The sequence below is a fragment of the Glandiceps talaboti genome, chromosome 15, assembly GCF_964340395.1.
Source record: "Glandiceps talaboti chromosome 15, keGlaTala1.1, whole genome shotgun sequence".
NCBI lineage: Eukaryota > Metazoa > Hemichordata > Enteropneusta > Spengelidae > Glandiceps > Glandiceps talaboti.
The window spans coordinates 16,066,837-16,080,948 of record NC_135563.1 but is presented as its reverse complement, the minus strand read 5'-3'; the positions used below and the strand labels follow the sequence as shown (position 1 = coordinate 16,080,948).

General features: G+C 38.0%; 2 protein-coding genes across 2 annotated transcripts; both read left to right on the top strand.

The window, feature by feature from the left end:
- The first annotated feature begins 3,497 nt into the window (after positions 1 to 3,497).
- LOC144446936 (uncharacterized) lies at positions 3,498 to 7,409 on the top strand. The gene is made up of 3 exons (XM_078136782.1): positions 3,498 to 4,593; positions 6,095 to 6,361; positions 6,817 to 7,409. Exons 1-3 carry the CDS (start codon positions 3,498 to 3,500, stop codon positions 7,128 to 7,130), a joined length of 1,677 nt encoding a protein of 558 aa, XP_077992908.1. The 3' UTR covers positions 7,131 to 7,409.
- A 1,323-nt stretch (positions 7,410 to 8,732) lies between these two features.
- On the top strand, positions 8,733 to 13,061 carry LOC144446779 (ribonuclease H2 subunit A-like). Its single transcript, XM_078136614.1, has 6 exons — positions 8,733 to 8,909; positions 9,873 to 10,071; positions 10,689 to 10,776; positions 11,233 to 11,370; positions 12,179 to 12,393; positions 12,920 to 13,061. The coding sequence occupies exons 1-6, from the start codon at positions 8,777 to 8,779 to the stop codon at positions 13,059 to 13,061; spliced, it is 915 nt and encodes a 304-aa protein (XP_077992740.1). The 5' UTR covers positions 8,733 to 8,776.
- The last annotated feature ends 1,051 nt before the right edge of the window (positions 13,062 to 14,112 follow it).

The following is a 14,112-nucleotide window of genomic DNA, read 5'->3' as shown; positions in this document are numbered from 1 at the left end:
AGACATGGACTGCAAAGAGTTGATGAAATAATTGACAATATAATTATTGGAAAGTCTAACCAAAATGTTCGTGCGTCATGCTGTGAAGCAAGAAACGGAAACCCTCCTCCTCTAAAGATTTAGATGGCAATATATTTTGTTAGTAGTGATGCTTGTTTTAATATTCCAATTGTAGTCAAAACAGATTTGTTTATAAGTAGTTTCAGCCTGCGTAAGATCAGTAGCAGTTGTTTACAAGATGGAATTGATGAGACTCTATCAGACCTGCGTAAATAAAATAAGGCCATAAATAACAGTGTGCACCTCAAACTATTGATAGAAAACGTCGGAAATCGGTCACATTATACGGTCTTCGGTACCTAGTACTTGTTGATTACTTAATGTGTTCATAGATTTATTTGTTGAGAAGGTGATAACAGATAATTCTGACTCGTGGATCAAAATCAGTCTTAAAAACAAAATTCCGATGTAAATGAACTGTAAAACTCGCGGAAGAAATCTTAGAGTCGTGTCACCATGGTGATCGTGGATATATATTACTGTATCAACACTTGTCGATCAGTCCATCAAGCAACGCAGTATAACCATACCTGCAAATTTTGTCACTGTGATGATATCCCAAATGACAACAACAGCGCTAGCAGACTGAGGCAAAATCACCCATTTCATAAATGTCGTTCGAATATACCTCAGGGCATCCCGAGACTCCGTTCTAGTAATTGAAAGCGAGATTTCCATCACGGGGGGCACAGAGGATATTAACGACAGGAACGAAAACGACGATCATAAAATGTCATATGGCCACATTGATAGTATTCACAATGAAACCGAGACACGATTCTTTTTTGCTAAAGGCGTAACGTCATTATTTCGTAATCTGAGATCTGTTTTAACCATCAACTCAAAAAGTGGGTGGTTTGGTTTAAGTTACTAAAAGGAGAACTGTCGTGTAAAATTATATCAACATAAAAGATAGGAGAATAACCCGAGGGTGCTGTAAACTGCACATGATCAAATTTGTTGGTAAACCCATTTCTATTTCAAAACTGAAATTGGACGATGTGATACGTGACGATGGTAATAGCATCTCCACATATCTACTAGTATTTATGTGTTTTATAGAAATATGACACACCTTTAAATTCCCATTGGTGCATATATGTCTTTGGGTACAGTTTTATTCATACCAATACCGCTTCAAATAGCGAATAGTTAGCAACGTTTGGCCCAAGGCCGAACCATTGATGCTTATTTCATTTTTTTTAAAAATCAGCTAGTTACCGCAACAGTTTCCGGCGTTCTACGATCTTGACCAAAAAAAAATACACACTTACATTGTAATCATTCAAAGTGCGGCATCCTATGCATGAGTGTATAAACCCAGGGCTTAGACCTAGTACAAATGGAAACATTTGTTCACTGGGGGATGTAAAAGTAATCATGTAGTCATTATACCTTCATGTAAAAGTTGGTGAAATAGTCAATACATACAGTAGTACCGTGAACCTTAGTTTACATAGAAACAGGCATATCTTACAATCTATACATGTTTGTTATTTTATTCAAAACAACCAACAGCAATCCTACATAAATTTTTTTATCCTCAATTCACAATAGCCTTCACAACTCGTATATATGAATGTTCCTCCTGTGGATATTTTTGTGCACATTTCGCTTTTAGTGGACTTAAATAATAAACGTACAGATATCAAAATTCTAATTACATCCAGTATAAATGGGACCCTACCGACGCAAATATCAAAGATGAAGATTGTATACAACTGTAGGACATATTTGCACTATGTTGACTGAGCCTTTCGGGGACTTTCTCTAAACATAATAAAATTCAACCAATGTATCGGAGTAAACGCACTATACGGAAAACCAGTTCTAATGACAGTGTGTGTTTATATGTAGGCATCCTACATTTTACGATTGCAGTCATCTGTTTATTATATGTGTGGTCGGCGGTGGTGGTTGGGGGGGGGGGTACGAAGGAAGGGGTTGAGCTCCCCAGGAGAGGAGGCTCGCCCATTTGATTGTTAGGGTTGCGGCAACTCTGGTGCTGAGCCCAATCCCTCATTTTAGACCAATTTTGTCAAAACATGTACCTATTTTAGCCCAAGTTAGATACATTTGTTCCAGTTCTAGACAAGTCACCTACTACTAGATTTAATATCCCATTTTAGACCAGTCTCTCCTTATCTACACCCCATACATCTACATTAAATATCTGAATAAATATGCTCGGAAGGGCGTCACTCCCTTACATCGAGTAGCAGCGGTTGAGAGTAATTGGAAAATGATTACTAGTTAGCAACACTAGTCTAGTATGATCACTTATTATCAAACCTGACCTGACCTGCCCTGACTTGACCTGACCTGACCTGACATAATCCAACCTAATTTAAACTAACCCAAACTAATATAAGCTAGCCTATCTGATTTAAATTACTCGATATCAAACAAGGAAGAAACTTGAAGGACTGGAGTTAGTAAGAATTCCTAAGGCATGATGTAATGATACACTCTCAAAATCTCATATTCTCTCAAATAATATTATGTCTTTCACAAACATTAATTTTATGATTTCTTTTTTAATCAATCACGTTGGATTGCCAGATTGAATATATGAATTCTGCAGCTACAACCCCCAACAATAAAATGCCCAACTGATACCATGATAGGCCTGGTTTTGATGTTTTAGTATTATATGTACACATTGATTGTAGATCGATGTGGGATGAATGCGTATTCATCAGCTCCTTTTATACTCCTGTAACTCATACAAAAATGTTATTTGTTCTTTAGTATCTAGCACTTGCAGTGATGCCCATTATATTTCGGCGAATGATTGTATGCATGGTTGCATAAAATATGTAATCAGAGTCAAAGTATATGAATAAATAGCAACTACGATGAAAATAATCACTGTGTCTACATTACGTCTCATAATATGTAGATCGTGTGTGTAACCATGGAGACAGTAACTTTAATGGCAAGCAGTGTCATGATACATTGCCATGACCCAAGGACATGTCTGCACTCAGACCGTGTAGAAGGGCTCAGACAGTACAAAACAGTGATATAATGAAACAAGTTGTGCGGCTAAATATTTGATATGCAAATGTGTTTACTGTAAACCGGGGTTGTAGCTGGGGTGAGCTCTGGGGTAGGGGTCAACTGACAAACAATCGCTCGGTGACTATAACAATGGGAAGTAACCCAGCTATGTCTAGGAATGAATCTACGGTCGGCGTCATTCATTGTTATATGTCAATTGTTTCGGACTACGCTCGGCCTTTCTTCGCTCTTTTTCAGAAAACTTTTCATAACAAGGTTCCTGATAACAATGAAATAGAGTGACAATAGGCTTTGTTGATAAATGCCTCTAGACTACTTGATGGCCAAATAGCGTACCCACGCTTCGGTGCCAACACGCATATTGTTGCATTGTTTGCACATGATAAACTGTTGTATTCTGGAAAAGCACCAACATGGAGTTTAAAGCATTTCGACAGAGCGGAGAGCTTTCTGATATCACCGTGATCGTAAACAAGCGTAGATTTCAGCTTCACAAATTTCCACTGTACGCCAAATCTGATTTCTTCAAAGCCTTAGCCAGAAGTGCTATGGTGGACAAGGACGTTGTCGAATTGAAAGACTTCCCGGGCGACGACGTGACGTTCTCATTGATAGCCGATTTCTGTTATAATATGGATATTGAAGTATCGCCGAAGAACGTAGCCCAGTTACGATGTGCGGCAGAATACCTCCAGATGACAACACCTGGAAATCTTGTGGCTCAAACTGACGAGTATCTCCAAGACGTGTTATTTACATCAAGGTTTACGTCCCTGGATCCAGTTGTACAAGTGTTCAAATCTTGTTGTGCGTTGGGACCGCTCGCCGAACAGGCCAACATCACCGGCAAATGCATCAAAACGTTCCTTGATGTTTGGGCTACACCTGACGACAAATATACCAAGAAGGCAAAGGATGCAACATCAGATAATGTTTTAGACAATTTAGTGGACATTCCATTATATTACTTCATGCAGTTATTAATTTCCGCACGTGACCAAGACATTCCCAAGGCAATTTTAGCAACGATCGCGAACAAGTATTTGTCAGGTATTTTACAAAGTGATGCTCAGTCAACAATGGATGCCGATGATGTCAGTGTTGTGTTTGATTCAATTGTTCTAGAATTACCAAATCCTGTAGAAATATTACGGGGAGTAGCCACAACGCAGTGGGTGATTGATATATTGAATATGGCATGGAGGGTACAATGTAAAAGTCTCTCAACTTTACTACAACTCGCGAGCAGAATGATTGGAAATTTCGCAGTTCGAGAGTTGACGCAAATGACTCCAGATCTTCTCAGCGAGTTGGTACAATATGCCCTTTCTGTTGAGATGTGTATCCCTGACGTTATATGTGACGTCATCGATCGTTACCTGTACGAAATAGCATCAGCGAAGACTTTATCTGTGGAGACGTTTGTGACCATGGCAACACTGCCACCTGTTGATTTCCGTTCAAGTCATGACCTCTTATTTCAAGTGGTCGAGCTGCTGTTCAAATCAGGTATTTTGATTTGCAGTCTTATCAGTAGCGTCCAAACACAACTGGTGTCAAATTCAAATAAATTTACTACCTGTACAAACCTATCAATGTTTGAAGTACTTGGTGGAAATATGCCAATAAAGTTAGCGTATCAGGGTTATTTTCTCATTCATAATTACTATGTACAACGCACCACGCACCAACTACTGTCTCGCACAACATCTTAGGTGTCGTTGCATGTTTCATGTTAGCGAAGAGTAATCGCTGGTTTTAAGTATACAATAGACACCAGTGGAAAGATAAACAACAAGGCGGAGCCGCGTTGTTTATCTTTCCACCGGTGTCTATTGTACTTATGCCCGACAAGTTCACAGGATAGCAGGATTAGTCCATCTCACCCTTGCTAGACTAGATTAAGATAAAGTACACACTGTCTCACCCCTTGCCAGGCTAGGTGATGATAATACTGAGATAAAAATGTACACATTCGGATGGGGACACACGCAGCATGCAGTGTTCACGGCGAAACAAATAAGCCATGCAACATTCACAAGCCCTGATAGGGCTGAACAACGAGACGTGTCTTATTTTATAGTGTAGCTCATATGAAGATATGTGTAAAATTAGTTTTTTTTTAAATGTTTACCGTTTCTTTTGAATGGTTACAGTTGTGCCCTTCATCCATAAACCCTTACTGTGCAGTCACTACTCCATTCATGGTACAGTAGTATGACTTATTTTTAATACTACTCGCCACAACTATTTTTCTCCGTAATTAAGTTCTCCTCGTAATTTTGGCAAACTATTTTGGTCCTCTTGCATTTCATTCTTGAGACCATGGAGGCTTCCCATGTGCAGGCATATGGTTTCTGACTTTGCTGGACTGGTTTTACTTGAACTACAAAGGTCAACCCAATTCACACCTTCTAAATCCCCCTTTGTCTTACACTATCCAATACTGATAAGACTTCAGCAGCAACTCGGACAAGGAGTTGGTTATAACCCGCTACACAAACTTTAATATTAGCTCCGGTAGAGGACTGCTAATCCCGTACATGTCAAACAATGTGTCAACATTATGACAGATAAAGGGCATAAGAGGAATTATAAATATTTTGATCACCCAGACTTATTTGAAGAGTCCCCAGGGCCGAGGACTGTCGTAAAAAAAGCCTGGGAAAAAAGCACCTAAGTAATTATATTTGATGTGCTCAATCTATTTTTAAAGTGTCATTATAATATAGTTGGAATTTACGATGTTGCAAAATTTACTCTTGTCGACTGTCTAATACTTGAACGTTTTTTCTCAATTTTTTTTTGTTCCTGTGTCGAAAAAAAGGCTAAACGACACATGTTCAGGATTGAATTTTTAAAACATATTATATAATAACAATTCGAGAGAATAAGTAAAATAAATTAAAGCCACTACATAAACACCGACAAAACCGCCATTTTGTATTGTAACAGATGAATGTTACTTAATCTTCAATATTTTCATTAATGTACGTTTAAAAAACAACAGGTAGCAGACTATCTCCTTCTGAACGGAGTAGAATCCTTGACGTGGTAGATTTTCGTCGTCTCAGCGAGGACACACTCAGGAGGGCGTATGATGCTCAACTGGTTCCCCTATCTTATATCACCAAAGCTTCCCTGGCTTTATGCACTAAACTCCGTGCTGATTTAGAAACGGCGAGGAATACCATACGATATCAGGAAGAAGAGTTTCAAAGAATCTACCAGTGTGCAAATTTGACTTCTGGTACTTGGATAAAAGATGGTAACGGAGGTGAGTGATTCTGGCTGTATACCGGGACTACTTTATCTCAGTTATCTGTGGTATTGGGTGACCTTGACAGAGTTGGGAAGAGACAGCCAGGAGATGACGCTGTTAAGATTATCCGACAACAAACATCATACTAGTTATCTAGCCACATTCTAAGTCCGAGTATTAGTGTTGATTTATTGAATAGTTTGAACAAATTATTGGCTTCAAAAGAAATATTAACGCATGAAATAATCTCTCTCTCTCTCTCTCTCTCTCTCTCTATCTCTCTATCTCTCTCTCTCTCTCTCTCTCTCTCTCTCTCTCTCTCTCCTCTCTCTCTCTCTCTCTCTCTCTCTCTCTCTCTCTCTCTCTCTCTCTCTCTCTCTCTCTCTCTCTCTCTCTCTCTCTCTCTCTCTCTCTCTCTCTCTCTCTCTCTCTCTCTCTCTCTCTCTCTCTCTCTCTGCTTCTTTTCACAGAAGTAGTTGATGTTCGGCCACAATCACGCGACAAACTGGTACTACAACTTTCTCACATCAAGGAAAAGTCACCCGTTTCCATAGAAATGACACATGAATTCATAGAAGGCAAACTAGCAGTGTGTGCTTTATCGGACGTGGCCCAGACAAACCCAGTATTGTATATTTTCAATCCATTCAAATCACAACTGATCGAAGTCCAGTCGGCGTGTGATGGAAAAGAAGAAACTTTCAAGGTCAGCGATGCATACCGAAAATTTGAAACTGGCCACTCGTTCTGGCCATACTCGCCAAAACGGACACTTAACACTTGAAAACCAGTCACCCATTTAGACTATTTCTGCCGGGACGGACACTTGCCACATGAGAAAAAACATTCACCGTTTGACTGTTTCCGTCAAGACGGACACTTACTTATCATCTGAGACACCAGTCACCCTTGAATTTTTCCGCCAAAACGGACACTTACCCTCTGTAAAACAAATTTCAAGTGGTAGTATTATAATTACGTATGGTTTCATAACAATGATACAGGGCATTGCAGGTTAGTGTTCACTGGCTCTGGCTGATACAACAGCAACCGATAAGAATCTGAACCAGTAACTGCACATTACACTTAAGAAAGCAAGATCACAAGTTTTGGCTACATTTAGTCTGAATGAACTAAATCATGTAAACGTACTGCAACCATGGCAACTAGACGAAGGTATTCAAGTGTCAATGTTATGATGTCTACAAAGTAGCACATTAGGTCATTTCATTTAGACAAAATGTAGCAAAAAATGTATTTATTCAATCTTGCTAGTAATTAGCATTGTCCTTTGTTATTGGTTTATGCATGGTTATATCATTGGAGTATAAACTTAAGGCATATCTCCATGAACAGAGCTAGTGAACAGGAACTTGTAATGTCCTGTATGTTGGTCACGAAGTAGTTAGCCTTATCAGAAGAAAGAGTGAATGACAAATCGACTGTACATGGCGCCATAAGAGAAAAGTAGACGACAATAATGCATAATTGATCATCATCAATACAATCCTGACTTTTTATCAGCTGAGTCTAATTAAAAAAAAAATTTGTTAACAGGTAATGGCTATGAGCACAATAAAACTTGGAAATAATAAAGAATCGTGTAGTTGTGGGATTATTTGGATTAAGTTTTTTGATTCCCCAAAGGTACAAGACTTAGTATATTCATTGGCTATTAATATTAATTATACGTATATACCATCACTATTGACGCTAGTTAAATTGTATACCCTAATTACACATTGCAAAAAGACCATTGTATGGCTAGCACTGACAGTTTCATTTTGTTACGGTTTAATACAGAAAATGGATGAAAACCATAACGTTCAGTTTTTGAATTCCGCCACCAAATCCGAGAAGTTCTTAACCATGGGCCAGTCATACTTTTCAAAACCAATGATGGCATGGGTAACATATTGTTCATTGCGTGGTTAAGGTCCGTATAGACGGATCAAAACGTCGCATTTGTTTCTAATTTACCGTTCCAAAGTACGAAGTAACTGTATTGTCCTGTCCAATGATGGCATTGTAATTCTAAATATCAATTTCACCCCCCCCCCCCCCCCCCCGGCTCTCCCCCATGAACCCACCCAGCCGATGACAGGGTCACAACTTGATCTTATCTTATGTTTATTACAGAGTATATTTCTGGTTTATTTAATAATTTTACAATGTAAGTGATGCAGGCAAATAATTTTCTGGACGATTTAATACCACGCTCTTTTCATCATCACTTTCTTCTTGTTTGTTTTTTTAAAGTGCGCGACTATCGCATATCATGTTTGTAGACCCATGTTGTTGTTTGTAGGTAATACAACCTCAACTTCCGGGTATTGTGATGCGCATGCGTATGTCAGAAAACACAAAATTTTCGCGGGAGCAAGTGCACGGTCTGTTGTCAATAAGCCGACTCGTGAACCGTCTTCTGCAATGTCTCTCGACCTCAGTAAATTCGAACTAGATAATACCATTAACCATATAGTGCAATCAGAGATTCCGGAAATATGTAAAACCGAACCATGCTGTTTCGGGATCGACGAAGCTGGTCGTGGACCCGTCCTCGGTGAGTACCACTACCACAGTCACACAGTCGCTTGTAAACTGTTATTCCTTTCCTAAATGGTTTTATTCTTGTCTATGACGGTAGCGATGTCATACCCCCCCTACATACATACAACACGTATGTAGGGGGGTATGACATCGCTACCGATTTTATAAGAATATCGCCAATCCCTATAATAACGTCATTGTCCTGTATTAGGACCGTCATAGACAAGAATAAAACCATTTAGGAAAGGAATAACAGTTTCGACTGTGCACAGTCACTTGTGTCGTGAGCTGATACTTCTTTTTCTTCATCAGCTATTCAGGGATGGTCATAATACAAAATAATGATGTTATTAGGTGTTTGCGAATATTGAAAAAAAAACGTAGAAAAAAAATACCATCATCGGGTAAGGGGGGGGTATGCCCTCAACGGCGAGTGTGGGTAACTGAGACAAGGTGAGTACGTACCCCTGTCCCCCCCCCCGCCACCCATGCGGTGACCAGCTTTTCATCAGTTGTCATCATTGCAATACACGTATTTCATTTTTATGTTGCATGAAACAATGAACTCCAACAATACTCACTATTGTCCTTGCTGTGCAGAAGCACATTTAAAGGGCTATCTTGCCTTGTACCTTGAACTTCGCACCATCCAATTTTTCCAAGTTCAACTTTATTGATCATAAATTAACATCCATGCATTAATTGATGATGTGATCAACACATTGCTAAGTGTTCTTTCTTTGGAGAATGTAACATACAGTATATCAAAGGAGCAAGTCTTTAATCTTATTATTACGCTACACACACTACCAGAGTGTGGTATGGTACAAATTTTGAAAAAAAACAAAATGAAATATGAAAGTCATAGCTTAATACTATCAAGTAGACGAAGAGAGGTAAAGATATGACAATAATTTTTTGCCCTACAAGTGATGCTGGAAATAACTTTGCCATGTCAATCTGATTGCATTCACAGGTCCGATGGTGTATGGCATTTGCTATTGTCCAATCTCACAAAATGAACGTCTGGCAGAGATGGGCTTTGCTGACTCCAAGACACTATCAGAAGAACAGAGAGAAGAATTATTCAGTAAAATTGATGAAGCCAAAGATTTGATTGGCTACAAGACAGAAATTATATCACCAAATTTTATATCAAACTGTATGCTAAGAAGGTAAGGCTTGAAGGCATATGGATGGATGGGTAGGTAGGTGTGTGTGTGTGTGTGTGTGTGTGTGTGTGTGTGTGTGTGTGTGTGTGTGTGGGAGGGGGGTGACTGATAGAGAGATGAGGGTAGGGTGTTCAATGTGGAAAGACTTGTGGCTATTCATCGTTAAAAGTGTTCTTAATGTTATTGTGAAGCTATGATATTGTTCAAAGGAAATTGAAAGTCAGAAATGAGCCTCATAGTTATCATATTAATATAATATCACAAAGAATGAAATCCAGTTGACAACAATATTAATTACCCGGTAGGTCTGATAGTTGAAAGATTGTTCATCAACATGACTGCCTTTCACTGTGTACTTGACATGAAACCATGACAACAGTGATGCTTTAACAAGCCACCTTGATGTGTTCCATAAGACTTGTGGGTCGAGTCTTGTTGATAAGTGGTTACATGTATATATAAATGTTATAATGCGTTTCATGTGCTTATAAATCTGTACTTTGATGAGAATCCTTTTACAATGGTAGCAGTCCCTCTATCATAGATGAAGGGACTGTGTAATGGTGTAGTTACAACAATTAATGAAATCAAATTGTCGTGTCTATTTTGTCAACCAACAGAGCTAAATGTAGTCTAAATGAAGTGTCTAAGAACTCAGCCATAGGACTACTAAAACTTACACTTGAACATGGTGTCAATGTCAAAGAGGTAGGTTAAAGGTCATGAACAAATTAACAGCAGAAAATTTAAAACTTTTCATTCTTAGGTTCGATACTGAACAAATGGATTTTTTAAAGCAAATTTGTAGTGACTCTATTAGAGCCATTGTTTTCTGAAGTCACTGAGCTATCATCCTGAAGTTCAGCAACTTTTAGATAAATTTGAAATTGATAAAATTGAAGTCAAGGTTGTAGTATCACAGAATGATGAATTATACTGACTAATTTGTGTAAATAAAACATCAGAACTAGATTTGTATTGGAGAATACATGTAGTTCAATCCTTACTGTAAGTTTCTTTTCTTGACTATTGAAGAAAATAAAATGGCCCTTTCCTTTTTGAAAAAAAGCAGGGATTTGGTTATTTTTTTCCTCAAAAAATGAGCCTTGGGACGTTATGAAACTGAAGACCTAAATGAAGTCATGTTTGATATGTTATTAATAGGTGTATGTAGATACAGTGGGAGATGCAGGAAAGTATCAAGATTATCTGAAAGGAATATTTCCAGACTTAGAGATCACAGTTACACCAAAGGCTGATGCTAAGTTTCCTATAGTTAGTGCTGCCAGTATATGTGCCAAGGTGAGTTGGTTTCATTTTGGATTTACATTTGTATTTGGTTTATGTGAGTGTTGTGACACACTTGAAATTTCTACCGAGTGTTTTCACAGATGATGTGATGTTTGTATGCAATGTCAGTGTCTTCACTAAGGTTTGTTGAGGTTGTGCAAATTTAGAAACGAAGAATGTGTGCATGAATGACCTTTGTAATTTTGGTTGAGTTGGTCAATCTTCCAACTGTCCCAGTACATTGTATATAACTTTGTAGATAGAGATTCTTATAAAGAGATTGTTGTACAGCACTGCATTCTGTAGAATGCCTTCAGTAGTATTCAAATATTGATTTGAATATGAATCTGAATATGGTTCCAAGTTCTGATATGCTTACTATGGTATACTGTTATTATTAATGTAAATGTTTTCTCACTTGTAATAACACGTTCTTGTACCACAACCAATGGTTCTTATTGCTTAATACCACTGATATTTTGCCTGTTCAGATCGACAGGCTTTGTCAAACTGTTCGTTTGATGGCTTTATTGCTAGGTGGTGTAGTGTTGACCTGAACAGGTGAAACATTACTCGTAAGTAAGAAGAACCCTTGGTCGTGGTACAAGAATGTTTTATTACTATGTTTTACCCACAGGATAAACATGTTTTAGGATATACAGTTGTGGTTTATTAATACGACAGGTTTCACAGCTCAAAATGTTGAAACAAACATGACTGAAATGATCATAGTACAACTTTGATACCTGTGTGTAAGATAGCAAATATGTTAAAAACACCAAGCAGAATTTTGTAAATTAAAACATTTTTGTGGTTTTAGGTATGCAGGGACAGAGCAGTGAAATCCTGGAAATTCCATGAAGGCTTGGAATGTTTTACGGAATCACAGTATGGATCAGGTTATCCAAATGATCCTGCTACTAAAAAATGGCTGAGCAGCATCACTGATCCAGTATTTGGCTTTCCTCAGTTTGTTAGATTTAGTTGGTCTACAGCTAGTAAGATACTAGAAGAGAGTGCTGTCCCAGTTCACTGGTGAGTGGTGTTATCCTATCACAGAAGTGTCACTTTTTGATTCTAAGTGAGTTCTGTCAGATAGGTTTTGTATGTGAACAGTTTGAAGAAATATGTGTGTAGCTTTGATATCAGTGAAAGAAATGATACATAGCCTATTTACTTCAATAGATTTAAGTTCACTGAGGGAAGGGAGGGTGTTATTAAAATAACATGTAGGAATGCAAAAGGAGTTATTTGGCTCACCTCCAGTTTCATTATGCTAATCTTGCCACTGAGGGCGCTGCCAACAGGCTGAATCTAATCATAGTTAGTGGTATAAAATCTCAGCTAGTTACTGTAATGTCGCATCCATTGTTTTTTGTGTTGCGTATGGAAAGTACAAATTTATCAGTCTGAGCTTGATTAATACCAGAAATACAAAATGTGTCAGGAGGTGACGTGACCTCTTTTAGTTTCTTTTACCAAACTTCTGGATTGATATTTAGTTTGACACATAACATAAATTTTTCCTGATAAAGATTGTTTATTTTGTTTTCCAATGTAGGGAAGATTCAGATGAGGAGGACGAGCATGCCAAGGGTACCCCATCATTGCATAATTTCTTTGGAGCTAAGGGGTCTGATCCTAGGAAGAAGAAACATCAGTTCTTTACAGAGAGAAATATTAAACAAGTCATAGACTTTTGAAAGAAAGGCCTACATTTGTTGTGTAGTTTTTTTACAAGATTTACATTATTTTGTTTCATTTCATTGTATTATGGTGACCCTATTTTTTTGTTTCTCATTACCCGACCAACCCAAATTTTCAGTTCCGACATCAAAATATTTTTATTTTCGCCGAACTTTAATATTTGCAGAATAGCGCCCTCTCTGGCAAAAAAGTATGGATTTTTGATGTCATATACAGTCATGGTGGTGATGGCGACACTTGTTCACAAACAGAGCCTTTCTTTCATGACAGAAGTTATTCAAGTAGGAAGGCTGAGAACATACCAATTGTGTAGAGAAGCTGGGAAAGGGCTTGTTACCATGGCATCCAATAAAAAGAAGATAGAGAGGAGGAAAAGGAGAGGCAGAGAAACATGATTTTTTATTGTTTTACTTTTTTTCAATTCGACTGACTGACCCATAGTTGCCTTGAAAAAGTAATGAGAAATAAAAAAATATATGGTCATGCTTAATGAGTGTGACAATAAACATTAGTGGTATTTTATTCTAATATTGCAGTAGCACAAATGTGTGTGTGTTTAAAAGTTTAGATTTCAGAACCTATGGTGAAATATTTAAAGGACACAAGCTGCGTTTGTAAGTATGTGGGTGTAGTGTTTGCTGCATATTTACCGGTAAAAGGTACATTACTCTCAATATTGTACTTACTGAAGCACACTTAACCACCACTTGCAATTGACTGAACTCAAACCTGGTATTAAGATATGACCTATAAATGATCCAATTGCGTAATTTACCATGTGTAAAAAAATGTCATGGAAATCCCTAGTATGCAATTAACTGTTCTAACAATGCCAGAGGACAGCTGTGATGTTATTGAAGACATGTATTGACATTAACAGTTTCCTACAAGTATTTTCAGCAGAGTAAAAAGCTTATAAACTCAGCTTGTGCCACCAGCGTGGGTTTGTACACAAACAATATCAAGTTGGGAAAATGAGGGCATCCAGTAGCTGTAAAGTAGTAGTCTATGCATTCTGTATGTATCTGTTGGTTTGAGCAGTACTCG